The sequence below is a fragment of the Saccopteryx bilineata genome, chromosome 3 (assembly GCF_036850765.1).
Source record: "Saccopteryx bilineata isolate mSacBil1 chromosome 3, mSacBil1_pri_phased_curated, whole genome shotgun sequence".
In the NCBI taxonomy this organism is placed as follows: domain Eukaryota; kingdom Metazoa; phylum Chordata; class Mammalia; order Chiroptera; family Emballonuridae; genus Saccopteryx; species Saccopteryx bilineata.
Window position 1 is genome coordinate 93,888,251 of NC_089492.1, and position 26,599 is coordinate 93,914,849.

Sequence of the window (26,599 nt, forward strand, 5' to 3'; positions counted from 1 at the left end):
GTGTGTGTGTGTGTGTGTGTGTGTGTATCTCTGTGTAGGTCCAGATTTTCCCTTTTTATAATGATACTCATCAGCCATACTGGATTAAGGGCCCAACCTACATCAGTATGACTATGTCTTAATTTAAGTAATTGCATCTACAATGACCCTATTTCCAAAGGAGGTCACATTCTGAGGTAATGAGGGTTAGGACTTCAACATATGAATTGAGGGGGGGAGCACAGTTCAACCCATAATATAGTCAGAATGTTCAAGCTCTGCAGAGAGAGTCTGCAGGGGAGAGTTGGGGACCAGAAGGGACAGAGGCGGCATAGGCTCTGGCATGTGGCAGGAGCACTGGACTGAGAGTATGAGAGAGGACTTGCTAAGGACTATCCACCATGGAAGCACAGGGTCCTTCATTTCCTCCGTGCCCTTCTGAGAGATTGTCACCCCTTTATGCTAACCTACTGGTCAATAGTTTCTAAAATAGGGCAGAATATGGGGAGTTAGGAATAAGAAGATTTAGCTACTGTAAAACAAACAAACAAAAACCCTGAGGCCATTTCACACTCTACCAAGTCCCCAAGGCTTGACTGTCCCTTCTTGTGCCAGCCTGTCAGCCTGCCCTTCGGCAAAACTCCTTCCCCTCAGGGCTGCTCATTCAGAAAGCAGAAATCAAAGTAGGAAAGGGACTCCTATCACAAATTCCCTTTCAACATCCTCGCATGCCCGCCTTCCTGGCGTCTCTCCCATTTGTCTGCTTGTCCCCAGCCCAGGGCCATTCATTTAAGTCTCCCTCATCCCTCCTTAGTGCTACAATTAGGAAGGGTCACATTGCTCACCTCCAAGCCTGTGACGGGCTGCCCCTTTTCCTGGACTGCTCACCCCCAACGGCACAAACCCCACTGGTCCTCAGGAATACCCACACACACACTTGCCCAGGCCCCCTTCCTGTAAGCTTCCTTGGCACTCGTGTTGAATCTGATCAGAGCTGCATGCCGGTCACCTCATCACTGGTCTGGCTCCCCCAGAACGCCATGTCTTGCTCACTATTGCATTTCCAGCGTTCAGCACATCAGACAGGCACTCAAGAAATAGCATTAAACAAGTTCCTATCCTTAGGGATGCTGGGTTTTTAAGATACAGAGTCCAACTCTGCCCCTATTTTGCTCTGAGTGGCAAATTATGATCAGAGACTGAGTTTGACTTTGCCAGCCAAGTATGTAACGGAGGTTCACGGCGGGAATTTCACAAACCAACAGCATCCAGGATAATGTCTCTCAAAGAGCCAATAAAGAAATAACGTGCTCCAAAGCAATGATGGATTGATTACACTATTTTGCCAGGCAAGGAGAGCTGAAAGGAAGCAAATTCAGATTCAGACGGGGGTATCCTTCTCTATGAGCAGGCACTCAGGAGAAATGACTGCAGCTGCCAACACAACAACGAGTCCCGAGCGGCTAGAGCATGTTTCTAGGGCACGACAGCGCTGGTGATGACGGTCAGGATGGCCTTCACGGGGCCGACGTGTGGCATTTGCCACTGTCTATGAGGAGTTCCCTTGCGAAGACAGGAGCTAATGCCCCAAGGATCTTCCAAGAGCTCTTTAGGTCAGCACAGTGCCTCCTTGCCCGCACCTACACCCATGGGAAGTCCCCACAAACTCTCAGTATTTGTAGTCTACACGTCCTCTTGCCACAGTGGCTTCTCCACATGGTCTCATCCATAAGCTCCAGCGGGCCCCTCAGCATCTGGGATGCTAACTGCTTATCAGTGACAACAGATAAGATGATGAAACCCTGACACAACTTACTTCAACCCTGTATTAAAACAACTTTACTATTAAAAACACATTCTTTTGTCTTAGCCATAAACAACCAGATTAAAACAATTTAAGTCATAAACAAGTGGATTGGAAATCCTATCAAGCCAATAATCAATTTCAGTGTGAGATCTCCCCCACCCCACCCTGCCACCCTCCCCTCCCCTAAACCACCAGCCGGGTGTCCTACAATTCTACTCAATTCTGACACTATTACCTAGAAACAGAATCAGGTTCCAGGTTTAGGGCTTAGTCCCTCACAAGACTGTCCCTACCTTCAGATGCCAATCATAACAGGTTGCTACCTATGCTTCCCACAACCCCTTTCTGGATTCAAATAATTTGCTAGAGTGGCTCACAGAATCTGTTTGCTCACTATATCAGTGCTTTATGACAAAGAATATTAAAAGATATGAATCAACAGCCAGATGAAGAGATATACAGGGCAAAGTCCCAAAGGAGCCGCAGTCCTCACGGAGTTTAGACCTGGCTCAGTGGCATGCAGCCTTCTCTGGTTTCCTAACATAGAAGCTCTCCAAACCCCATCTATCCTTTCTTTTTTTTTTCTCTTTTAAATGGAGGCTTCATTAGATAGGCACGATTGATTAAGCTCATTGACCACTGGTGATTGATTCAACCTCTAGCCCCTCTCCTCTCTCGGGAAATCAAGGGAAAGTTCCAATCCCCTTATTCATAGTTGGTTCCCCTGGCAACCAGCTCGCTCTTCTTTAGGGAATTCCCCAAAAGTCATCTCATTAACACAGACTTAGATACGGTTAAAAGAGGCTTATTCTCAATAACATAACACCCATTTCACTTTTATGCTCTGGAGCAATTTCACAAACTGAAAACAAGAAACCAAACATTCCAACAGAAGATGCTCCCATTGCTCTTATCACTCTGGAAATTCTGAGGTTTTTTTTTTTTTTTTTTTTTTGAAACTGTGACCAGAAGACCAAAATCTATATTCATTATAAATCCCAATATCACACAGAGCCATCTAATGATCCCCCAAAGCCCTCTGAATTAATGTCAATTAAGTTTTTAATTAATATAAATCACAGCCAGCATGTTTGTTTAGATATGTTAAGATTCACAATATAGCAGACTTCTACACCGCCCTTTGTCGTTGGCATACCACAGATGATCAATGACTGTGTTTAGGAGGAGTGAGGGAAAGGAGGAGGCCAAGACTGTGGCCAGCAGTCTTGCGTTCTGGTTCCAACTTCTGTCTCTGAAGAACTGCAGCTTTGCCAAGGTATCCACCTTGACCTTGGGTTCTTTTATATGAAATAAAGGGATGGCCTCCAAAGTTCCTCCCAGTACTAGTACTCTATGATTTGAAGCATAATTTTCTGATTTATAGGACTATAGAGAATGGCATCTTGTCTTTGCTATGAAGCTCTGATTTATGTGATGCTAGATGTTTCACTGAGTACAGAATCCCAAATGAAATCCTGGGGGAAATCTAAACTTCTTTAAAATGATCTGCTTTTTAAATCAGTTTCCTGGAAGGCATTGTGGAGACTGTTAAAGAGAACCAGAAGAACCAGAACTGGACAGTGGTTAAAGTGGTAAAAAGAGATTTTAATCAGGAACTATTGCAATTGGGAAAAAGAGACCTCAGTATAGAACTCGGCTCAATTCCAAATATAACAATGAAGGTGGGGATTTACAACCAAGGAGGAGGTTGCAGGGGTCAGTGAACAGAAATTACTAAGAGGAGACATCAAGGGTAGGAGCATTCTTGCTGAAGCAACTTGACAGAATTGGTCTGCTATAGGCAGACCAAGGTGATCAGACATCATGGGGGAAGGATTCTCTCTAAACAGGATTCTTGCTAAAACTGGGCAATGTAGGTCCAGCAAGGACGGATACTGAAGCCCAAGGTCAAGCGTGGTTGAGAACAGGACTTAGAGGAGCCTGACTAAAGTTTGGGCAAGGAGAGAGTCCTGTCAACACCGCCTAAATTCATGTCTTTAGGGGCTCTAAAGGGATCTAACAAGAAGTTTATAGGTTAGAATTAGGCATTTCTTTAAAAGTTGCAGACCTATAGTAAGTATTCAGTAAGTGCTTACCAATTTGATCATTGATTAAATGTTCTAGCACTTCATGTGTTTTCCTGGAAGTAAATGGATTCTGATTATAACTCATTACAGACAGGAAAACTGGGACACACATTCCTATTAACTATGTCGATGATTTCAGAAAGCATTTTTCCTTATTGTAAGTCTATATAATTTCAATCTGACCAAACTAAAAAACAATTATGTTGGCTTTTTCTAATTATAAAAACAAAAACATATTCTACATAAAATATAGACTATATATGAGAAATATACTGTAAAATAAGAAAAATACAGAAATATAAAATATAATTTTATCATTAGCATTTGTTATATTGTTCCAATTATTTCTCTCTACATATATTCTCACTCTGTCAGAATCATTCCTAAGGTTAGAACTGAGCATGCCCAGGTCCTTTAATCGTCTACTTTCCATTTGTAACAAATGCTTAGGATTCCCCTATAGATGGAACATTTCCAATATCTCATTATTTCCAGATTGCCACTAGAAATAATGCTGTAATCAATTTCTTTTTTTTCCATAAATCTTTGTCTACATCTCTGATTATAACTTGGGCTATATTCCTGGGGGTATTTATTCTAGGACAAAGGTTATAAATGTCTTTAAAGCCATTGATATGTATTACCAAAGGGTTTCTAGAATGACTCTACTTTCTCAGCCTCTACCAGCAGTCACTAGGATCCTCTACCCCAAATCCATGCGAGGATTAAGTCCAATCCTGTGTTTAATCAATATTGACCGATGTGCTATGGGAACATATCTCATCATTTTGTTTTAGCTTATGTTTTTTATCCTTAATGAGATGGAGCATTGTTTCAAACTAATTTGTTTGTATTTTCTCTATCTATAAATGATTTAAATTAAATTTTACAACAATCAAAACAATCAAATGTTGGCTACAAGTACTGTACTGATGGCCACACTAGAGAGGAAGAGAGAAAAGTAAGGGAATGTTTTTTTATTGGAAAAAGAGATTTCAATATTTAGTTCATTTTGAAATCTCAAGCACTATTAACGGAAAGGTAAGAACTTTTCATATTATTCAAAACTGAAACACGTAATTCTTAAAAATTGAGAAGCATTTTGTTGCAGGGTTGGTAAATCATGATTGACTTGGAACTTTGATATTTAGACATAATTTCCTCAGGGTTTCTAGATACTAATGGCCTCTGTAGCCAGATGAATAAACTCCTGGCTTTCACATCTGTATTTCACTTTGTACTTTGAAGAGAGCATCAGCTATCTTAGTGCTCTGACTGGCTTCCTAAAGAAAAGGAACACAAGCCGGATTTTTTTTCTCACTCAAGTCCAACACACAATTCACCACTTTCAATGTAGCAGGAGGTATCTTGCTGATGAGGAACTAAGATGTGCTCCAGGGCACAAGCAAATCTGCAGGCTTAGTGACCAGCACCCCCTTAAGGATCTCTGGGGAGTTTAAATGAACAAGAACCGCAGACAAAGGGATGGCCTCTGTGTACCATTGAAAAGAATGTCTTCAGTAACCACGGCTGTAAAACTGAACTCCGCTCTGCATGTGTTCAGCCCGGAGGGTCTTGGGTGAGCAAACACGAGCGATGGGGTGGTTGTGCTGAAACATTTATAGTCCTAATGATACACTTGCCAGACACACAGGCCCATGACAGGGTTTGGCTTTCCACAAAAATGGATATCCAAATTTATTACTAATTCCCTTTACTCCATCTACTTACCTTGTGTCATTTTCTTCCTATACATTTATTTAGTACTTGTTTGTTTGTTTAATTCAAAGATTCTAATTATTTATTTTTTGTCTAGAAAATGAAAATGTGGTCTTTGCAGCATGAAATGACACAGAGGCTACTATAAAAATTAGACCTCCAGGACACTCACACACACCCAAACCCCAGAAGTAAATAACACCTAAAAAAATGTCTGCCTTCATTCTGCTTGGCTGGACTTTGGGTTCTCACTGAATTCGCTTTCATGTTCCTGTCCTTACAGGATGTGGTATGTCAGCTGTCTCCGTCTCAGCTAATGCCAGCAGTCAAGACGGGGGAGAAGTCAGCGGCTGCATCATTGGCACAGAGAGCTAGAGAATCATAAGATAAATAAAAAAGTTTTCATGACAAACACTTGATTACATTGGCACTTTTCATTTTAAAGGTAGTTCCAATTTAAGAGTTTCTAAGCCCATTTATGCATAAATCAAGCCTCTGTGTTCTGTTAAAAAAAAAAAACCATATACACTAGGAAGTAAAATATCTATTTCAATTACTCTATTGCCTGTGTTCACCTCCAAAGTCCCAACCTTATCCAGAAAGTGGGTTTCTCAGAAAAGTGGCTGATAGCGAGGTCAGTTAAAGCAGTACCGCCTTTGGGTGGGGAAGGCGAGAGAATGCCCCAAGAGGAAAGAAGCCTGGAGAACTGACCAGTGCTTTAGAAGGAAAAACATTGCCTTTCTGTCGGCTGGTAGAACTGGTATACGCACAGAGAAGTGAGCGTTTCACCAATAAAAAATTTCGTAATGTAAATCAAAAATTTAAGTGGTATAGCTTTTAGACAAGGAATCCTACTTGGAGATTTAGTTTAGGGAAATGATAATGGATCAGTGCAAAGATGGAGCTACTTGTGTTAAATTGGAAATTGGCTAAATTATGATATATGCATACAACTACATACAGTCACAGGCAGTTAAAATTATTGTAAGAGTAACATTGGATGACAAAAAAAAAATCTGTATATATCCTAAAGAAGAAATAAGTTCTAAAAAATGTATAAACAATGTGAGCATGATCAAATATTTGTTTAAAAGTACTCACATGAATTACGTATATCCATACAGAAAATGACTGAAATTATACTTTTGCGCTCATCCATATTCTCTGTACTGCTTTTTGTGGGGTTTGTTTTTTATATTTTTCTACAAGGAACATGTATTGATTTGGTAATAAGAAAAAAAACGGTCAATGTGATTTTTTAAAAACACAAGGCTCAAACTGGTGTGACTTTAAATTAAAAAGGATAAAAGGTCCCCCTTCTACCCTCATTCCCGCACTTCCTGAAGGAGAACAGTGTCCAGATATTATCTGAGGTTCTGACTCTGCTTCTAAGGAGGAAGCTCAGCTATCTGCAGTTGGCCTGGCGGGGGGGGGGGGGGGGTAGAACCCTGTGCTGCTAGAAGGACCACCTGGGGACACTCAGGCCTTATGGCCAGTCTCTCTCTATCCCTCAGCCTTTTTCCTTGTCTTCCTTTCCCAGACAGCCCATCTCTGGGACTTTTTATATATCCCCCCCATTCACCCCGCCCTCTGCCACACCTGCATACACATGCACACACGTGCAGAGGTGTACACGCACGCACACATGAGCATGCCATTCTCCAGCCGTTTGGAAACTCGGTGTGACACGGAAGAAAGAACACAAGAAGGGTCTGGGTGCTCATCTACCTCTATCATTCATTCCTGGGACCAAACAGAATTTCATATCCCATACCTTCCTTTGCAAAACGGAGATGGTAGGATTGGTGTGATGAAAGGTAAAGACAGCAACGCAAAGGATAGGCATCCAAAAGTTATTTCTGAAAGAACTTTCTCAACAGAGGCTAAGTATACAAAAGATATCTTAATTGCTAGCCTTAATATAAGGGGAAATTAATTTCACAAATGAGAAAACTTTAAAATGTGATCAAAGCAAATATCAGAGTCAAAAAAAAGTATTTGGGTGAAATGACATTGATCAGTTATTTTGTACTTTCTTCATGTAGTTTTGCTGGTGACTGGAATACACTCAAATAAAGAAATGACAAAGAAGACGAAAAGGCCTAAATTCAGTAAGTAAAAGTGTAATTCCTCACTGACACAAGGCTTGTGTCTCCCATTGAGGAGGAGTTGTTACACTTGTTTAGGTAATTTGGAAGGTTGTTTTGGTTGTTGGATTTTTTTCCTCCTTATCGCAATTACTCTACACTCAGACTAATTAGTAATGATTCTTATCTCTCACCTACTCCATTCCAGAAAGCATTGAGATAGGAGTCCTGAGTTTAGGGTGAAAGTTTAGGTGTTTCCATTACACTAGAAAAATTCAAAGTACATGTACAAAGACCAGGCAACACTGTCTCCTATGACTGAGCTGGGTAGGTATTTTCCTGTCATTAGAATGACATCTCAATTCCTCATCCTAGAAAATTCAGTCTGGCTAAGGCAAAGGTCCAGCAAACCTGCCCACCTACCAGCATGGCCTGGAATCAGAAGGTAATTGTCCCAGACAAGTCCATGAGGTTTTACTCTCAATCATGGAAAGAGGAAGGATCAATTTCATTTTGGGTGGTATATCAATTAAGATAACAGAAAATCCAAAATAACAGTTGCTTCAATAAGACAGGAATTTCTTTCTCTCTCCTATGAACATAGTCATTCTGGAATTTTAGGGAAGCTTCACAGTCTTCAAGGAGCCAGACTCCTCCATCTTGTTATTCTACTTTTCTCAATGAGATTCCCAACTCATTGTCTACAATGGCTAGCCCAGCTCTGTCCATCATGTTCACATTTCAGTCATTAGGAAGGGATGAAGAAAGGCACAGATCCACTGCTTTTAAAGATGGGTCCAGAAAGTAAAATCCACCACTTCTACCTAAATACCACTGTCTATCATTAAAGGGAAAATGGGAACCGCCTTGATTTCAAACATCTGCATTACAAGGAAAGAGAGGAGAACAGATATGGAAAAATGAGCAGGACAGGACAGATGGGAAATTTTACACTCAAATGTCGTGAACACACTGAGGTACCTGGCTCTACATCTGTGGACTTGACAGAGGCTTGAGTTAAGTATACATAGAAAGGACTATAAAAGGAAGGCTTTAGATGGAATCAATGTCGTGTGCTTCCTACAACTGAAATCTCTTCATAGGGATTACATCTCAAAGTCTTGAAGTCAGCAACATTGATAATTTGAAGTGAAAGAGAGAGAGATTTGCTTCACACACCATTCATTTTTTCCTTCTTCTTCTCCTTTAAACCTTCCATGTGGGATTTCCTGTTGAAATGAGACTAAAAGGGCAGCCATCCAGCCTCTTAGCCCGAAATACTAAAAAGGAATCAGTTGTTTATTTATTCCTGTCAGGACCAAGAGCCAAGAGAATCGGCCCAGGGGCAGATGTGCATTCAAAACAATGATTGGGTTAATATGGAGACAAATGCACACCCAAGTATAAACTCCTTTGGGTTGTTTCCAGTATCTTCATTAACGCATATAAGAAATCATGCGAAGTTCCATGATTACCATGACAACAGTTTTCAGTGACTATGAAAGTCTGTGCTACATGACCCAAGGGCAAACCTCTTTGAGAGATCTCAAATGGATTGAATTTCTGATACGCTAAATTCTATCCTTACTCTCAAAATCTCCCTAGCGATGCAGCACATTTGAATCAATAAGTGCATGAGGCCTTTCTCTCTAATTAGAAACTCTGGCACAATCATTAAATAAGGGTAGGGGAGAGACAGTGAAGGTAATATGATATTCCCAAACCATGGCGATATCTGATTCTTTACCTCTGGAGTATTTCCAAAGTACAGTCTATAGCTTGAGGCCAAAGTAATTTTCTTTTTTTTCTACTCAGTGTTGTCAATCTGCCATTGGGGTAAGTGGCTGACGACAAGGGAGGCACATCATGCATTTATATGACAAGCATGTATCAGGTGCCAGCCAAGTACCAGGCACTGTATTTATACACCCAGAGACAATAGCAATGAAGACTAGGTCTTTGCCCTAACAGAGCTCAAAATCTAGGGAAGGCTTGACCTGGCAGTGGTGCAGTGGATAGAGTGTCAAACTGGGATGCAGAAGACCCAGGTTTGGGACCCCGAGGTCACCAGCTTGAGCGTGGGCTCATCTGGTTTGAGCAAAAGCTCACCAGCTTGGACCCAAGGTCACTGGCTCAAGCAAGGGGTTACTCAGTCTGCTGAAGGCACATATGAGAAAGCAATCAATGAACAACTAAGGTGCCACAACGAAAAACTGATAATTGATGCCTCTCATCTCTCTCCATTCCTGTCTGTCCCTATCTATTCCTCTCTCTGGCTCTCTCTGTCTCTGTCAAAAAATAAAATAAAATAAAAATCTAAGGAAGAAGAAATACAAGGCACCAAGCAATTATGATGTCTTACGTAAGTGCTAGGACTCAGGAGCTAAAGGTCCTCTGAGAATACGGAGAAGAAGCTGTGTATCTGGGGGAACTCCCTGAAGAAAGTTACACACCCTACACTGCTATCTGAAGGCCAAACAGGAATTAGCCAACCAATAAGGAGAAATGAGTGTTGTAAGCGGAGAGGAAAAAGCATGCCCAAGTCCTGAAGAGCAGAAAGAGCTTAAATAGCAACCAAATGTGACTGAAATATAGAGTAGCAGGTACATGTGTTGAGATAGGAAATGGAGGGGTAAGCAGGCACCAGATCCTGAAGATCTTTGTTACTGTGTCCATGAATCTGGACTTCATCATGAAGGCTGTGGGAGTATCTCAGTGCAGGTTATTTTGGATGCAATCAGCAGAAATCCAATAAATTGCTTAAGCAATAAAGGGGAGTTGGGAAGGACATGGGGTAGGTTACAGAAGCCAAGGCAAGGAGGAGAGCTAGAACTCATTGGGACTGTCCCCAGATGTAAAGACCTCAGGAATCACATCTCCTCTGCTTCTCTGTGTCTGACTCATGTGTCCTCCCCCCTCTCTATGCAGACAATGTCTCCTAGTTGATCCCACACTCCTGGTGGGGGTTAATCTAATTGCATCAGTCTATGTTGGCACAGTGGTTCAGAGAAGAATAAAGTATATAGGGTTGTGTTAGGGAAATAAAACAATCCTGCCAACAACAACAAAACCTCCTTTGTACCAACATATAAAGACAGAAGAAAGAGAACACAATGTATTAATGAGCAAGCATTATAGATTTATACCCATGTACAAGTGGGATGAAAATGTCTATCAAAAATTTCACACAGGCCCTGGCCAGTTTTCTCAGTGGTAGAGCATCAACCCAGTGTGTAGAAGTCTTGGATTCGATTCCCAGTCAGGGCACACAGGAGAGGTGATCATCTGCTTCTCCCCACCCTTTCTCTATTTCTCTCTTCTCCTCCCACAGCCATGGCTTAATTGATTTGAGCACATCAGGCCTGGGCACTGAGGATGGCTCCATGGAGCCTCTGTTTCACTGCTAAAAATAGCTTGGTTGCAAGCATGGCATCAGATGGGTAGATCATTGGCCGTAGACAAGGGTCTCCAGTGGATCCTGGTTGGGGCACATGCAGGAATCCGTCTATCTCCCCTCCTCTCACTTAAATTTTTTTTTCACACAAATTTATACAGCAAAGTGAAAAACAATTACAACTTCTCTTGTCCCCTTAAGCAATAAATGCACACGCCTCACAATTGTCTCTAATATAGCTATACACCTCTGACTCCTTCTGGAGGTAAGTATTTACAGATCATTTTATTCTTATAGTTGACACCTCAAAATATAGCTTACAAGGAGCTACTGAAGAGTTTGAAGCAGAAAAGTAAAGCCATAAAATCAGGCCTTTAAGCAAATCTCTTGGACTAGGTCAGTGGTTCTAAGAGGCAGCTGGACAATAGGAGTGCAAACGTTAGTGTGCACAGGTTCTCTCAGTGCCCTCTGACCTCTCCTCTAGCCAGCCCTCCATTTTCACCAGTGTTTGTTCAAGGCTAAAAGTCCACATGACCCAGAGGACTGAAGGTAAAATAACAAGGAGGAGGCAACTTGAGAGCTTGGGTCAGTAGACAGTTGACTGATGCCTAATACACATGTGGCACTGCTCTCAACTCTTAAAGATCTAGTGCCCAAGTTAGGGTCCAACCAGTTAGCAGAGCCAGATTTGAAACTCAGGTCCATGTGAGGTTCAATTCCAGACACTTTTTCTAGTGAGCCCAGACCAAGGAATGAAGTACCTGTTGCCTTGAGGTAGATGAAGGTGTTGGATGAGCAAGGGTTAACTGAATAGGAAATAAAGCAGATGTCAGTGAAAACGGAAAAGGAGGAACCAGGATGAGTATCTTTCCTTGGCTTGGCCTGAGGCCATACGCCATGCCAGGGTATCTATTCTGCCTACGCACAGGATTACTGTGGTCTTTTCCCTCCCTACTTCCTCTTCTCTTTCTTCTCATCATTTTTTCCTTTTGTCCATGTCTTGGTCTGCTCATGGCCACCATGGCCTCCAGTGGCCCTCACGGCCATTGTTTATCTCCTTTGGACCCAGCAGGTAGCATATGTTTAAAATAATCCAGCATGGGGGTTTTACAAAGGAAGACGCAAAGAAGAAAAAAATATATGGGATGCATTCTTACAACTCTACTCCTCCCACCGGTATATGACCACTCACTCCAAGCTAATGTTTCATGTTCACATACACGTTGTATCAGGTATCATTTTACTCCATCACCCTGGGTTTATCACGTCACCTTATTTTCTAAATCAAATCAAGTCTGAATCCAACCTGCCGATTGCCAGGGGCTAAAAATGGGAAATTCCATCATGACAGGGACTTCCTCCTTCCCGGGATGCCTTGTGCAATCTAGACATTCAGGGAGGTCCCCTGAGAACTTGACAGCCTGGCTACCTTCTTAAAATAATAAAGGGGAAAAGTACAATAAGAATAAACATAAATTAACGTCTTAATAAACTAACCTGATGTACAGTACATGGAAAAGTTTACCTCACTGTACAAAATAAAAGTTTTATCAAGTTTTAGAGGTGATTTTTAAAAATTTTATTTATTCATTTTAGAGACGGTAGAGGGAGAAAGAGAGAGAGAGAGAAAGAGAGAGAGAGAAAGAGAGAGAGAGAGAGAGAGAGAGAGAGGAGGGAGGAGCAGGAAGCATCAACTCCCATATATGCCTTGATCAGCCAAGCCCCGGGTTTCAAGACCGTGACCTCAGTGTTCCAGGTCGACGCTTTATCTACTGCACCACCACTGGCCAGGCTAAAGGTGATTTTTTCAAGGATCTCATTTTCCGATGTTTTGGAGCCATAGACCTGACCTTACACAGAGGCATCTCAGTGGTAGGTCTAGTCAGCACAAACCTACTCAAACAACGTCTAACCGATGACCAAAATGTGGCTGCCTTTCCCTTAATTGCTGAAGGCAACAAATAGCGATTGACGGGTTTAGGTGTGTTCATAACACTCTGCTCCTAACCTTATGAATTTTAAGAACTGACTTCATTTATGTGTAAATTACACATTCAGAAAATGTCCTACTCCAAGTCAGGAGCCTCTTAGCACATACTGTAATAGACCTGTCAAATGTTTTCACATAAATTATGTCAACCAATGACTCTAGAACAATTCCTGCCTGGCAGTGTCTGTGCTAGACAGGAAAAACCTGTTAAATTGTAAAATCTCTATAGCTTTCCTACTTGAAAGGAATTCCCGGAAGAACCCCAGAAGCAATGGCTTTAGTCCAAAGTGGATTCGGAAGAGACAGCGTTACACAGGTGAGAGCCATAATGATTAACTCCATTCATCACATTACTGGCTGTCCATCCTGCACAGTCTCCAACTTCAGTGAGCATCTGATCTCATATAAGATAAATGTATGTAAAGGAAAGCCTTCCTGGAACCAACTTCCATTGCCAACACACACACACACACACACACACACACACACACACACTAGCTTGGATGACTCCTGTACATGCTACACTCCCTTGGCTATACGCCTATCACACATTATTATAAGATCTTTTTTTATTGTATTTTTCTGAAGTTGGAAATGGGGAGGCAGTCAGACAGACTCCCACATGTGCCCAACCGAGATCCACCCGGCACGCCCACCAGGAGGCGAGGCTCTGCCCATCTGGGGCGTCACTCTGTTGCAACCAGAGCTGTTCTAGCACCTGAGGCAGAGGCCACAGAGCCATCCTCAGTGCCCGGGCCAACTTTGCTCCAATGGAGCCTTGGCTGTGGGAGGGGAAGAGAGAGACAGAGAGGAAGGAAAGGGGGAGGGGTGGAGAAGCAGATGGGCGCCTCTCCTGTGTGCCCTGACCGGGAATCAAACCCAGGACTCCTGCACACCAGGCCGATGCTCTACTACTGAGCAAATCGGCCAGGGCTATTATGAGATCTTTTTTAATATGGTCTGTCTTCCCAACCAAACCAAAAGCACCATGAGGAAATGCTTTATGCTCATTAGGTATTTGTTGGATGGATGGACAAATGAACAACAATAGACCACTATAAACTACAATTGGATTCATCCTGGTTTCATGAAAGAGCATCCAAGCAAGGGCATGGAAAATAAGTAGAATTTCAAAAGCAGAGGTAGGTGGGAGGGCTCTCTAGGTGGACTAAGCCCAGATATCACGGGAAGCAAGTGGAAGATGATCACAGTAAATAGTGAGTGGAGTGGTTTTGTTGAAGCATTGTGGGGTCGTGGGAAATGCAGCTGGAAGGTGGGTTTGGACCAGGCAGTGCCAGTCTGAGAAGCTTTGTTCTTCTCCATTCTTTAGAGTGTGGGGACTCAGTTTTCTGAGCAGAAAATCTAGATGATGAAGACAACAATCACAAGATAAATAAAAGCAAGACATTCTCCACAGGCAGTGAAGAAACATTCTGAAATATCTATATTTTCATTATATTGCAGTCTGTTGAAATAGTCTTAACCTAGGGTGAAATGTACAACATTTAATTCACATAGTGCTCTCCAATAAATTAACCTTAATACTGTGTAAGGCATGGAAAGATTTTTGCAATCAACCTTGAAAGGATGGATGATTCCCAGAGGTCCTGCCTCAGGCATGTCAAGGTCACTATTCTGGAACTTGGTTATTTTGGGTATTGGACACTGATGAAGAGATAGATATACAGCTCGGTGGTTGTAGTATTTGGGTATAATAGGCATGCGGCTTCTTGAATAGGCTCACATGTTGTTAGCTATAGCAACTTGTAAGTAATCGTCAGTGTCTGCCTGCTCCTTAGACATCTAGTGCCAACACCAGTGTGCTCTCCACACAGATTTGAGTGTGCCTTCTCTTAGACCATGAAAACGCAAGAGGATTAACTTTCTAGTTCAGTCGTGTGGGTGAGAAGGGAGGCGGACTCTCTCAGTATTGCAGATGTTTAGTTAAGTAAACTCTGCCCTAGCAATTCTCCGAAATAACAAAAATGTAAGAAAAAGTACGCTAGAAGAGTTGTCTTTCAGGTATTTGGGATAAATGTGCAGATGGGCATGCGCGCGCGCGCGCGCACACACACACACACACACACACACACACAAATGCACTAACACAGTCATACACACAGGCTATTTGTAAGACATCCCGCATTCACCCACTGGTGGTTATCAGTGATCTTCAATTCAGAAAAGCCTTGTGGCATCAGACCAGGGAAGCACAGTTCAGCATCTTCTCTTCAGTTCTGGAAGAGGCAGCCAGGGAGAGCTGGCAAAGCTCTGGGTTTAGAGTTAGAGGATCTGAGTTGAGAGCCTGGATCTGCCACTTGATGGGTACCTGAGCTTGAGCAAGTCACTTACCTCTCTAGAAACTGAGGACAGTATGTCTCTCAGGGTTCTCTAAGGGTCAAGTGAGAAAAAAATGTATTACAGTCCTTTGTAAATTAAAAACAGGTTATTTTTAGAGTCACAAACTTCTGCAGCAGTCCAAAAACTATGTCGCTGCAGAAAAGTTAACCACTGTTATCCAATCACTCCATCACTGTCCTACCATGGAGTGTGGGTATTTTCCCAAACCTGACGAAAACACTGGGTATAAGGCCCAGTCTTGACCCACTCTTTGAAGTGCTTAAAGCTTGGGCTTGGAGACAATCTGCTGAGGCCAGTGCCCTTTACCAGGTTTGTCTTTATCAGCTATTTCCGTCACGTCCTTTGTGTTTCCCAACCCTTCTTATATATATTCTTTATATATAAGAGGAACCTTTAATGACCAAGGGCAAATATGTCTTTATCCCCCAATGCTGCACATCTTCTCGGCAAAGGCTTGGCTCAGGCAAGAATACAATATGGTGTTAGACTCGACCAAAGCTATAGCTCTGTGATGTCATTCCAGTCTTAGCCTGGCCACCATGGCTCCTCAGATGTCATGATGTCTATGTGTAAATACTAATTCTATAATCCTTTTAAAAGTCTGGAGCTCTCCCCATGATTTCTGGAGAATCTGAAATATACTCTCAATTTGATCTACCAAGCCCTTCCTATGTCCCACGGCCTTCTGTCCTGCTCTGCCTTGTGACTCAGCTACTTTGTCAACTCCTCAAAGAAACTTCCCTTCAGCCCCGGTGAGTGGGCTCAGTGGTAGAGCATCGGCCTGGTATATGGAAGTCCCGGGTTCGAGTCCCCGCCAAGGGCACATAAGAGAGGCAACCGTCTGCTTCTTCACCCTTCCCCCTCTCCTTTCTCTCTATCTCTCTCTTCCCCTCCCACAGCCAAGGCTCCATTGGAGCAAGTTGGCCCGGGCACTGAAGATGGCTGCACGGCCTCTGCCCCAGGTGCTAGAATGGCTCCGGTTGCAATGGAGCATCGCCCCCTGGTGGGCATGCCAGGTGGATCTTGGTAGGGCTCATACGGGAGTCTGTCTGCTTCCCTACTTCTCACTTCAGAAAAATACAAAAAAGAAAGAAAAAGAAAAGAAAAAAGGAAACTTCCCTTGAATGAACATTTAATCACATGCTGGTGCCTTTACTGAATTTTCAAAGAGCAAAAGAAGTCACCTTGTGGAATACAAGATCTTCCACCAGCACCTCATTCCACCCTCACCCTCTCTTTTCCCATCTCATGCCCTACCCACTCGCTCTCCTGCATCACAAGCCCATTTTACAGGCAGATTCTTCTCCTTGACTCTCTGAACAGTTCTGTTTACATCAGGCCATTGGAAGCTTGGCCTCTATACCAAGTAGGCTCGTCAAGAAATTTCTTCTGCAAAGAATATTGTGCAGCCTTGAAGAGTTCTAGCAAAAACAATTGTTGATCTTTTGGTCACAGTAGTATTATTAATTGGTCTAGTCCTCATGTGATTTGGTCCACACTGACCCCCAAGATCTTACCACGAACCTCTCTCTCTTACACATTCTGTGCTCTGGGTACACAGCTTCCTTCATGTTCTCTGACCACCAACCCCGTTCTCACATCAGAGTTTTTTCCCAGGCTCTTCCTTCTGCTTGGAAGGTCTTTCTTCCAGGCTTTTGCTGGCTGGCACCCTTTCTTCATCCAAGTAACATTATTAGGGGATTAAGTAGAGGGGAATTTAGGGACCTAATCCTTTAAGGTCCTAAAAACCATCTTAAAGAGCTTGCACATTATCCTGAGGACAGTAGAAAGCCAATGAGGGGTATGTAAGCAGGAGAATGATGAAATCTGATTACAGTGTTAAAAGCATCACGTTGGCTGTTTAATGGAGAAAGGACTGGGGCAAAGGCTATGTCACATGGAAGGAAGAAGACAAGACAAGAGGCTATAGTGTTAATAGTTGAAACAGGAAATACAGTGATCCCTCATCTATCTATTGTGGGGCTTAGGTTCCAGCACTCCCCATGAGAGGTGAAAATCCGTGAAGTAGTGACCTTATATTTATTTTATTATTTATAAATATTTTAAGGCTTTATAAATCCTCCCTACACTCTTTTTTTTTTTTTTAAGAATTTATTTTTATTTATTTAAGAGAGGAGGGAGGGAGAGGAAGAGAGAGAGAGAGAGAGAGAAAGGGGGGAGGAGCAGGAAGCATCAACTCCCATATATGCCTTGACCAGACAAGTGCAGGGTTTTGAACCGGCAACCTCAATGTTCCCAGGTCAATGCTTTATCCACTGCGCCACCAGAGGTCAGGCCCTCCCTACACTCTTAACCTTTTCAATTTTTTAGGCTAGAAAATGTTTATTTTACCGCAAAAATAATTAAAATATATAAAAATATCTATATACCACAAAATCCCATGATACAGCGAAAAATTCGTGATACAAAATTAGATAAATTCAATTTTAAAATCTGTAATACAGTGAGACCGCAAAAAAGTGAACTGTGATATGGCAATGGACAGCACGACTGTAGCAGTAACTGGGATCAAGGTGGAGGAAGAGAGAAATAGCAGACCTTGTACTAAAACCAACCGGACTTGCTAATGGGTTGGTTTCACTCATTCAGTTGTTCAGCAGACATTCTGTTGAGCAGCAGACAAAAATCCTTGCCCTCATGGAGTATATATTCTAGTAGATGAGTGAAGAAATAACTGGAACTGAGACATTGAAAAAGTAGTATCATTTAAACACATGGAAGGAAAAAGGGTTCCAGGTATGAGAAATGATACAAGCCAAAGTCTGCAAGATAACATTCATTTGAAAACTACCACTGGCAAGTTCCATGGAGGGGACTGTGGAAAGGCCTCAAGGATTCTAGAATTTTTCCTTAAGGCAGCGCAAAGCTATTGATGGTTTTTTATTCTACTTTGGTTGAATCAAAGTGATCACAGACTGCTTAAGAAAAAATGGAGAAGATTGCTTTGCAAAAGATGTCACTACAGGCCCTGGCCGGTTGGCTCAGCGGTGGAGCGGTGGCCCTGGCGTGCGGGGGACCCGGGTTCGATTCCCAGCCAGGGCACATAGGAGAAGCGCCCATTTGCTTCTCCACCCCCCCCTTCCTCTCTGTCTCTCTCTTCCCCTCCCGCAGCCAAGGTTCCATTGGAGCAAAGATGGCCCGGGCACTGGGGATGGCTCCTTGGCCTCTGCCCCAGGCGCTAGAGTGGCTCTGGTCACGGCAGAGCGACGCCCCGGAGGGGCAGAACATCGCCCCCTGGTGGGCAGAGCGTCGCCCCTGGTGGGTGTGCCGGGTAGATCCCCGTCAGGCGCATGCGGGAGTCTGTCTGACTGTCTCTCCCCGTTTCCAGCTTCAGAAAAAACATTAAAAAAAAAAAAAAAAAAAAAAGATATCACTACAAAGGAAGAATTAACATGATCTGGTCACTTGAGAGGGTCAGGATCAAGAAGAAGGAAGCATTTGTTTCTCAATTTTATTTAATGGTCATTTCTATTTTGTTAATCTAATGTTTGTGCAGTTCTCTTAAAATAGGATTTGACTCTAGTTGAATACCATAGTCCAGAAAAACTATTTAATATCAAAACTGTTTATGCATAAGTGCTTTTATGTTATAATAACTCTTCCTCGTTAATGCCCAACAGGCAAACAATGGTCTTCTCAAATTGATTAGGAAATCTGTTTTCCAGAAGCAGTGTGGCTTGCTTGGGATCACTGAAAAGATGAATGGCAAATAAGAAGTAGAGTATCCAATTTGATTTGACTCGCTACATCAAGTGATTGCATGTGACATCACCCAGTAATCACTCTGTTACTAGACCAGGCAGGAGATCCAGTGCAGAAAGAGAAACCTTTGCAGTTCTCCTCTAAGATCCCAATGTCTCATGACACTAGTGACTCAGACAGTACCCGTTTTTCCCAGGAACCCTCTGAGATTAATGTGATAGACACATTATCTCAGTGAGTAGCATCTGAAGGTTATCCGACAGTTCTAACCATCTGGGTTGCAAGCGGGTCTTCTCTTTTCCCCGTGGCTGGTACCAAGAGCCACTGGAAAGATTCCTTGGCAGATTCTGAGATGCTCCAATGTGAGCTCTGTCATGAAACTGACCATGACCAGGGAAGTCGCGGTCACCTTAAGGAATCATATGAGGAAGAAGCAAAGCCCTTGGCCAAGGAACAGGTCCCTGTGCAGAGGCTCCTGGGAAGTAGTTCTGGGCTGCCCCAGGATCTCTGTGACTTTAGCCCAGGGTTCCCTCACTGCCATTAGTAACTGTCCACTCAGAAAAGAATGCAAGAGTTTCTCTTCCTGTTTCTCCAAATGTTCCTGGGAGTAAACCTCTCCATGGCTTCTGAATATATCCTCACTGAGGTTAACAGTGAGGACGCAGCATCCCCCAGCACCCGACTCTCTATTTTGGCATTCACTGAATGTCTCCCTGCTCCCTTCAGGCCTGGGGATGATACTTCTTGAGCTGCCTTAATTTTGACTTGTCTGCTTAAGGAAGGCTTATTTCTGCACTTTCGAGATGAAACCCAGAAAAAGGTACAGGGGGATAGAAAAGGAACCTAAACAACAAAAGAGAAAGAAAGAGAAAAAAGAAAATCTAAGCTAAACAATGGAACAGCTCATAAGTATTCAGAAGAAATGCAAAGATAAGTCATTTCAGCCTGACCAGGCAGTGGCACAGTGGATAGAGTGTCAGACTGGGACGTGGAGGACCCAGGTTCAAAACCCTGAGGTCGCCAGCTCAAGCGTGGGCTCATCCGGTTGAGCGTAGGCTCACCAGCTTGAGTGTGGGGTCACTGGCTTGAGCATGGGATTATAGACATGACTCCATGGTTGCTGGCTCAAGCCCAAAGGTCACTGGCTTGAAGCCTAAGGTCACTGGCCTGAACCCAAGGTTGCTGGCTTGAGCAAAGAGTCACCCACTCTGCTGTAGCTCCTTGATCAAGGCACATATGAAAAAGCAATCAATGAACAATTAAGATGCCGCAATGAAGAATTGATGCTTCTCATCTCTCTCCCTTCATGTTTGTCCCTATCTGTCCTTCTCTCTGTCTGTCTCTGTCAAAAGAAAGAAAGAGAGAGAGAGAGAGAAAGAAAGAAAGAGAAAGACAGACACACACCATGGCTTGCACATACTCAGAGATGAGCCACCCAGAAGATGCAAAAGGCTGCTTCTTCCCAGTTGAATTCAGACATTACAATTTCCAGGTTTTGTCTTTTTTTTTTTTTTTTTTGCAATAACCCTGAAATTTTTAATTAGTTCACTCTCTTCAGCTTGACTCTCTGTACAGATTTAATAGATATTTGACCCTTAGCTACACTTTGCCATTGCACCTTGTTTTCCCAAGGACATGAGCTTATGAGCTTGGTCGCATTCTTCCTCCCTGTGGGACAAGTTGATCGGTCAGTCTTGCTGATCCAATTGGGTACAGATAAAACAGATCTTATTTAAGGTACGTCGCAGGCCTATGTGCAAACAAAACAAAACAAAAACAAACAAACAAAAATGAGTGTCCCTTGCCTGACCTGTGGTGGCGCAGTGGATAAAGCATCGACCTGGAAATGCTGAGGTCGCTGGTTCGAAACCCTGGGCTTGCCTGGTCAAGGCACATATGGGAGTTGATGCTTCCTGCTCCTCCCCCCTTCTCTCTCTCTCTCTCTCCTTTCTAAAATGAATTAAAAATAAATAAATAAATAAAGTGGAAATAATGTAAGTTATTTCTTAAAAAAAAAAAAAAAATGAGTGTCCCTTAAAGGAAGAGGAAGAGGTGGGGGAACTGATTAGCAGGAAGCAAAATAGTCCCATGTGACATTTTCCCCCTTTTTAAACCAACTACTTCATGGAAAATCCCATTGCATGGGCTGTGTGCACCCTAAAGTCTTTCAATAGATTGAATCGTTCTATAAAACTCACACAGGAAGCTTCTAGAGATAGGCATTTACTCAGCTTCAGAAGACGTGGGTTGTCCTGCCAGGAGATCCAAAATTGTAGGGAGCCAAAGCTACATCCAAATTGAACCTCAGTTCATAGAGCTGGTCACCTCCTATTTCAAATAAACAAGAACCAAGAAAGAATGTCTTCCTGTTGTTTCCATCTAAGGGAGGGGATGCTTTTGGGAGTGTGGGGCAGCGCTCTGGAGAAAGGAGGCAAGCTGAGCGCCTCCAGTCACACCCAGGGATCCAACAACTTAACTAATTTAAGGAGACACTGCACCGTCATCTTCAGCCCCCAAATTGCCTTTAAAAAAAATACTCTAATATTCAAAATAGTAAATGCAGCCTTGAGTATCAGGGTTGAAAAGACTGAAAGATAAAAAGGAAATAACTTAGGAGAGGAGGCAACCTGTGGTGGGAAGAATGAAACCACAAAACTGTTTTAAGCACAGCGCTCCACTTCTTAATGTAGACCACAAATTGTTTTAGCCTGTGATCAGACTCAGCCCCGAGGCTCCCAGGAGAAGGACTTCCAGGCTGGCCCGGCCCTGAGTGGCAAAGACTGTCTGGGAGGGGTGTTTAAGAAACTAACTTCAGCTCTCTCCAGTCTGAATAAAATGCAGCTCTGCTCCGTTCAGGTATGTAAGGGTTAACAAGAACGCGTGTGCGTTTTGGATACAGCTGGAAGCCATTAACAACTCGGAGACCATCTCAGTAACCCAGTTAGAGGGTGGGTGGCCTGGCAGAGATCCTGATTCCATGTACATGTACGTAATCACAGACTCCTGGCCCTGGGTGGGGCTTTCTTGCTAGCCCCCGCCCAGCGTGGAAATCTCCTCTTCAACTGCTCAGTCCCTGCTGCGTGCTTCCAGCCCTGTCACTGCTCCTGGGGCAGCCCATCCCTTCAAGGGCAAATTCTATTACTAGGAAATTTCCTCTTGGCCAAACTTGCTTCCATAGAAAGTCCACCCTTCAGTTCTAACTCAGCTCTCCGGTGTCACAGCACACACAGTTCTACTTGTGAAGACAATTATCACTGGTCTCCCGATTCTCTCCTTCTTAGGACCAGACCACCCATTTCTACCGGCCATCCTCACATCTGGTCATTTCCAGACCTCTCCTGAGCCTGCTTACTCTTCGAACTCAAGTTTCAGAGTCCCTTCTAAAAAGTAGAGCCCAGGACGAAATACATTCTCAGCTTGAAGGGCATCAGTATAGTGTGTCATCAAGACCTTTTCCTTCAGGAGTTTTGTAAGGGAAATCTTTTTCAGAGAAGATGCAGCCGCACTTCCTTGTAGGTACTGCCATACTTCCTTGTATCTACCGCACCCCTAGGCAGGCTTCGAGCTCCAGAAGACTCGCCTACTGAATGACTGCAGTCACAGAGCCAGAAAGGAGGGAGGAAAAAACGAATGAGCTTCTCCTGGGTGCTCAGCAGGGACTTCCCAGCTTTCTACCAAGTGTTGAGGCCAGATAAGAAAAGATCACTCCCGTCTTGACCATGGATCCAGGACCCATCCTCTAGGACCAAGACAAAAAGATCACGTTCACTTTCTATCTCTCCTCTCCAAAAACCTACCATCCCACACAGAACAGAAGCACTCAAGCCGCCTTCGCCTGGCCTGGCCCCACCAATCGCAGTCCTCCCGTCAGCCTGCAGCACAGCGCCTCTGCCGCAGTGGCCAGCCCGGTCCCAGCCATCCTGACCCGAGGCCCCTGCTTCCTGGTTTGCCCTTCCTGGGGTAGCTTTCCTTCCCCTGCTTCCTGGTTTGCCCTTCCTGGGGTAGCTTTCCTTCCCCCTGTAAGGTTGTCTGAGAGTTTTCTCCTTCCCTGGGCTAGCTCCAGAGCGTCTGAAAAACCACGGCTCTCCAGCCGTTGAATCCAGATGGTATTTCTGGTCACAGGGAGCGGATCTTTCCCCACAGTGCTCTTTCATTAATTGATTGCCCAGATAAGCACAGGAATGAGCCTTTTGTTTTTGGTCTGGATGGTTAAATGCAATGGATGGTCTTCGTTGTTTGGTCGGAGAAATGTCCTGATTTATTACGTCTTTGGTTTCATTCTACGGAGGGGATCTAGGGTCAGTCCTGGTTCTGGCTTTTAGAGATTAACTAAATGAACAGTACTGACCTAACAGAGTCACCCTATATATATAAGCTGTTACCACAAGGTATAATTTTGATCTCATTTTATATTCTCAGCTGTGCCTCAGATCAACTGTGATGTCAAAGCTGGAAAGATAATCAATCCTGAGTTTGTTGTGAAATGTCCGGCAGGATGCCAAGACCCCAAATACCACGTTTACGGCACGGACGTCTACGCGTCCTATTCCAGTGTGTGTGCAGCGGCGGTTCACAGGTGGGTAACACTGAGCTGCTTAACAACCAGCAATCAGGGTGTAGGCAGGGAGCCAGGGCAGGCTTACCTGATTTAGCAAACAATAGTACAAGTTTAACTGAGCATGCTGTATTTCATCCGGCAACCCTGTCCCATGGGACTCTGCAGAGCCGTGCGTGGTCCTGAAAATCCTTTCACGGTGCTCTGTGGAGAGCAGGACTGACTTCTCTTGACACCTCATGAAGATGGGAGGAGGATTCTACCCTCTCATGTTTGTGACAAGGAAACCAAGGTTCTTGATGATGTAAAGCATTTTTTTTTCCTACCTGGATGTGCTGAGCAAGGAAATACTAGGGATGGGACTAAGGAGGCCCAGAAGATTGGAGAAGAAATGGCGATGGCCTGAGATAAAAGGTGAGGGAGAGTGGTACTGCCGGGTCAGCGGCTGGTTTGAGATCCAGGCAGGAGGGCAGGAGGCATGGACGCTTTGGAGTAAGTCGCTGCCTTAATGAGAACAGGAAAACTAACCTGCACAGGATCCTCATACCTCCTTTCCTTAGGCTTGGAGTCAAAACACAGGCGATGTATGTTTACTTCGTATCTTTGATAACAACGGTAATGGGTAGGTGTCAAGCACCTCACCTCTGTTATCTTATTTAAACCTCACAATTCCCCTGTGCCGTATCTACTACTGCTATCCACACCTTAGGGATGAAGAGAAGTTGAATAGCTTTCCTAAAGCCACACTATTAAAATTTAGCATCCGCGTGGAGATTCAAACCACCGCTCAGCACTGCTTTGAGCCAGCGCTCGGAGACTGGGTACTGGATGAAGCTCCTGAATTATTCAGGCTCTGGTATCTTTTCCCTTTCCCTTACTTGCACACCAGTCAGTTGGTTGTTCAGTTGTATCTCTGCCAGAAAGAGGGGAGAAGATGTAAAATTCATTCCTTTTCAAGATCTCTAGCTTCTCTGAAATTTGGAGAAGCAGTAAGAAAAAAAAAATCTATGTGTCAAACAAGATTGAAAAATTTCTAGCAGGTTTTGTTGGCCGTACTCCTCTTTTCCCCACCGCTGCAGAGGGATGAACTACACTGGTTTTTCAATATTAGCAGGACTATGACTGCTCAATTAAGGATAAGTAGTGGAATATTAAAGAGAAACTACACTAAAAGTTGTTTCTTAACTCCAGACTATGGAATAAAAATATTTAGCTTTCACTCTGAAGTCAATTTCATGCAAAAAGGAAAGAGATATACAAATCTACATACATGTGCACAAACACATGTGCATGCCTCACACGCATATTCACACACATGCACACGCTCACTTTCATCCCTACATGCACATGGGCACACCCATATAGCTTCACCACGTCTGCACGCTCTGTTCTATTTCCATGTAGACACTGTTGCAGAGGCCAAGCCTGTCTTAAGGCTGCAGATATTTTTCCAACTGTGATCCGAGATGGTTGGCACTGGCTTCCTCTGGCACTGGCTGGCACTCACTGTCTTGCCTTTCCATGGTTCCTATGCAGGACAGAGCCAAAAGAGTTAACCTGACCTCACCAAAGATGTCATCATAACGGCAGTAATCCCTCACACACTGTGATTCTCTCCTTGTAGCAGCATCTCAACCCTGGAGGCTGCCGTTAGCCTCTCCATTTGTTAGCAGAGGAACTGAGGCCTAGGGAAGTTAGTTAAATTGCTAGTCAGCTGCACATTTAGGGTTAGAACTCATGTTCATGACTTCCAGCCCAGAGCCCAGGTGATACATTTGCATAAAAACAGAGGGTCCCAGCACTGCTTAATGTACAAAGTGAGAACGTGAGGAGGATTTGGACTTCGGAGCATGAAGAGCTGGCAAAGGCTTTATGCTGGATGAACACACCCTGGGGAGAAACTAAGAAGGGCACTGACAAGGACCAGAACTCAGGAACCCCGGCATCTGGGTTGGAGTCTAAGAACTTGCTGGAAAGAACATCAACGAGGGTACAGGAGCCGAGACCAGCTGGAATGTTTCAGAAGAGCAAGCTGTGCTGCTTGAGCAACCGAGTGCCATTGCAGCTTCTGGCCCAGTCTCTGATGGAGCAGGATACTATATGGTGGAATAGTATCTGTTCAGAGGGCAAATGGATAGAGGTCTTCAGGAAGAACAGATAGGTTTTTCCAATACAATGAGTTTGGCTTTTCACAACCGAAGGAGTCTATTTTCAGAAGGCAGGATTTAAGGCAGACAACAAAAGTAGGAAGTGCGTGAGGGACCACCTATCATCAACCTGCCAGAGTCCCCCCCAGTCAGAATGGGAAAACTGGAGAAAGCATTCGTTGGTTTAGAAATTCAGACTTAATATTCAGATTCAAGAATTTAATATTCATATAATATATCAAAATCAGATGTCTTATGAGTGATTCCTTGACACTTTCAAACCAAAGGGATAATGGACATCTCTCAGCACCGTACTTTGGCTCAGTCTTGTCCTGAACTAAGCTCTATTTTTAAAAAAAAGACTTTTATTTATTCATTTTAGAGAAGAGAGAAGGAGTAAGAGAGAGAGAAGGGGGGAGGAGCAGGAAGCATCAGGTCCCATATGTGCCTTGACTGGGCAAGCCCAGGGTTTCAAACCAGCAACCTCAGTGTTCCAGGCTGACGCCCCATCCACTGCGCCACCACAGGTCAGGCCTAAGCCCTATATTTAAAGTGGGACAAAGTGCTGGGGAGAGGGGTGACTTCTCTGGGAATGGGCACTAAAGCGGCCACCTCCATGCAGAGAGAGCCCTCTTCCTGCTAGTTTCTAACCAGATGAGCTCCATGAGAAGTGAAACCACCCAGAGCTGGCCTAGTGTTGGGCGGTCGCCTTCTTCTGAGCCAGGAAGCTGACCCTCCGCTTATCCCAGT

At 43.7% G+C, this 26,599-nt stretch overlaps 1 protein-coding gene across 3 annotated transcripts in view; it reads left to right on the forward strand.

Moving 5' to 3' along the window:
* Positions 1-26,599, forward strand: part of VIT (vitrin) — a 116,898-nt gene that overhangs the window by 21,400 nt on the left and 68,899 nt on the right. For all 3 annotated transcript variants that reach the window (XM_066266898.1, XM_066266895.1, XM_066266896.1), the window contains exons 3-4: positions 7,638-7,703; positions 23,567-23,723. In XM_066266898.1, the coding sequence (XP_066122995.1) occupies positions 7,638-7,703; positions 23,567-23,723 (223 nt within the window). The remainder of the gene's footprint in view (positions 1-7,637; positions 7,704-23,566; positions 23,724-26,599) is intronic.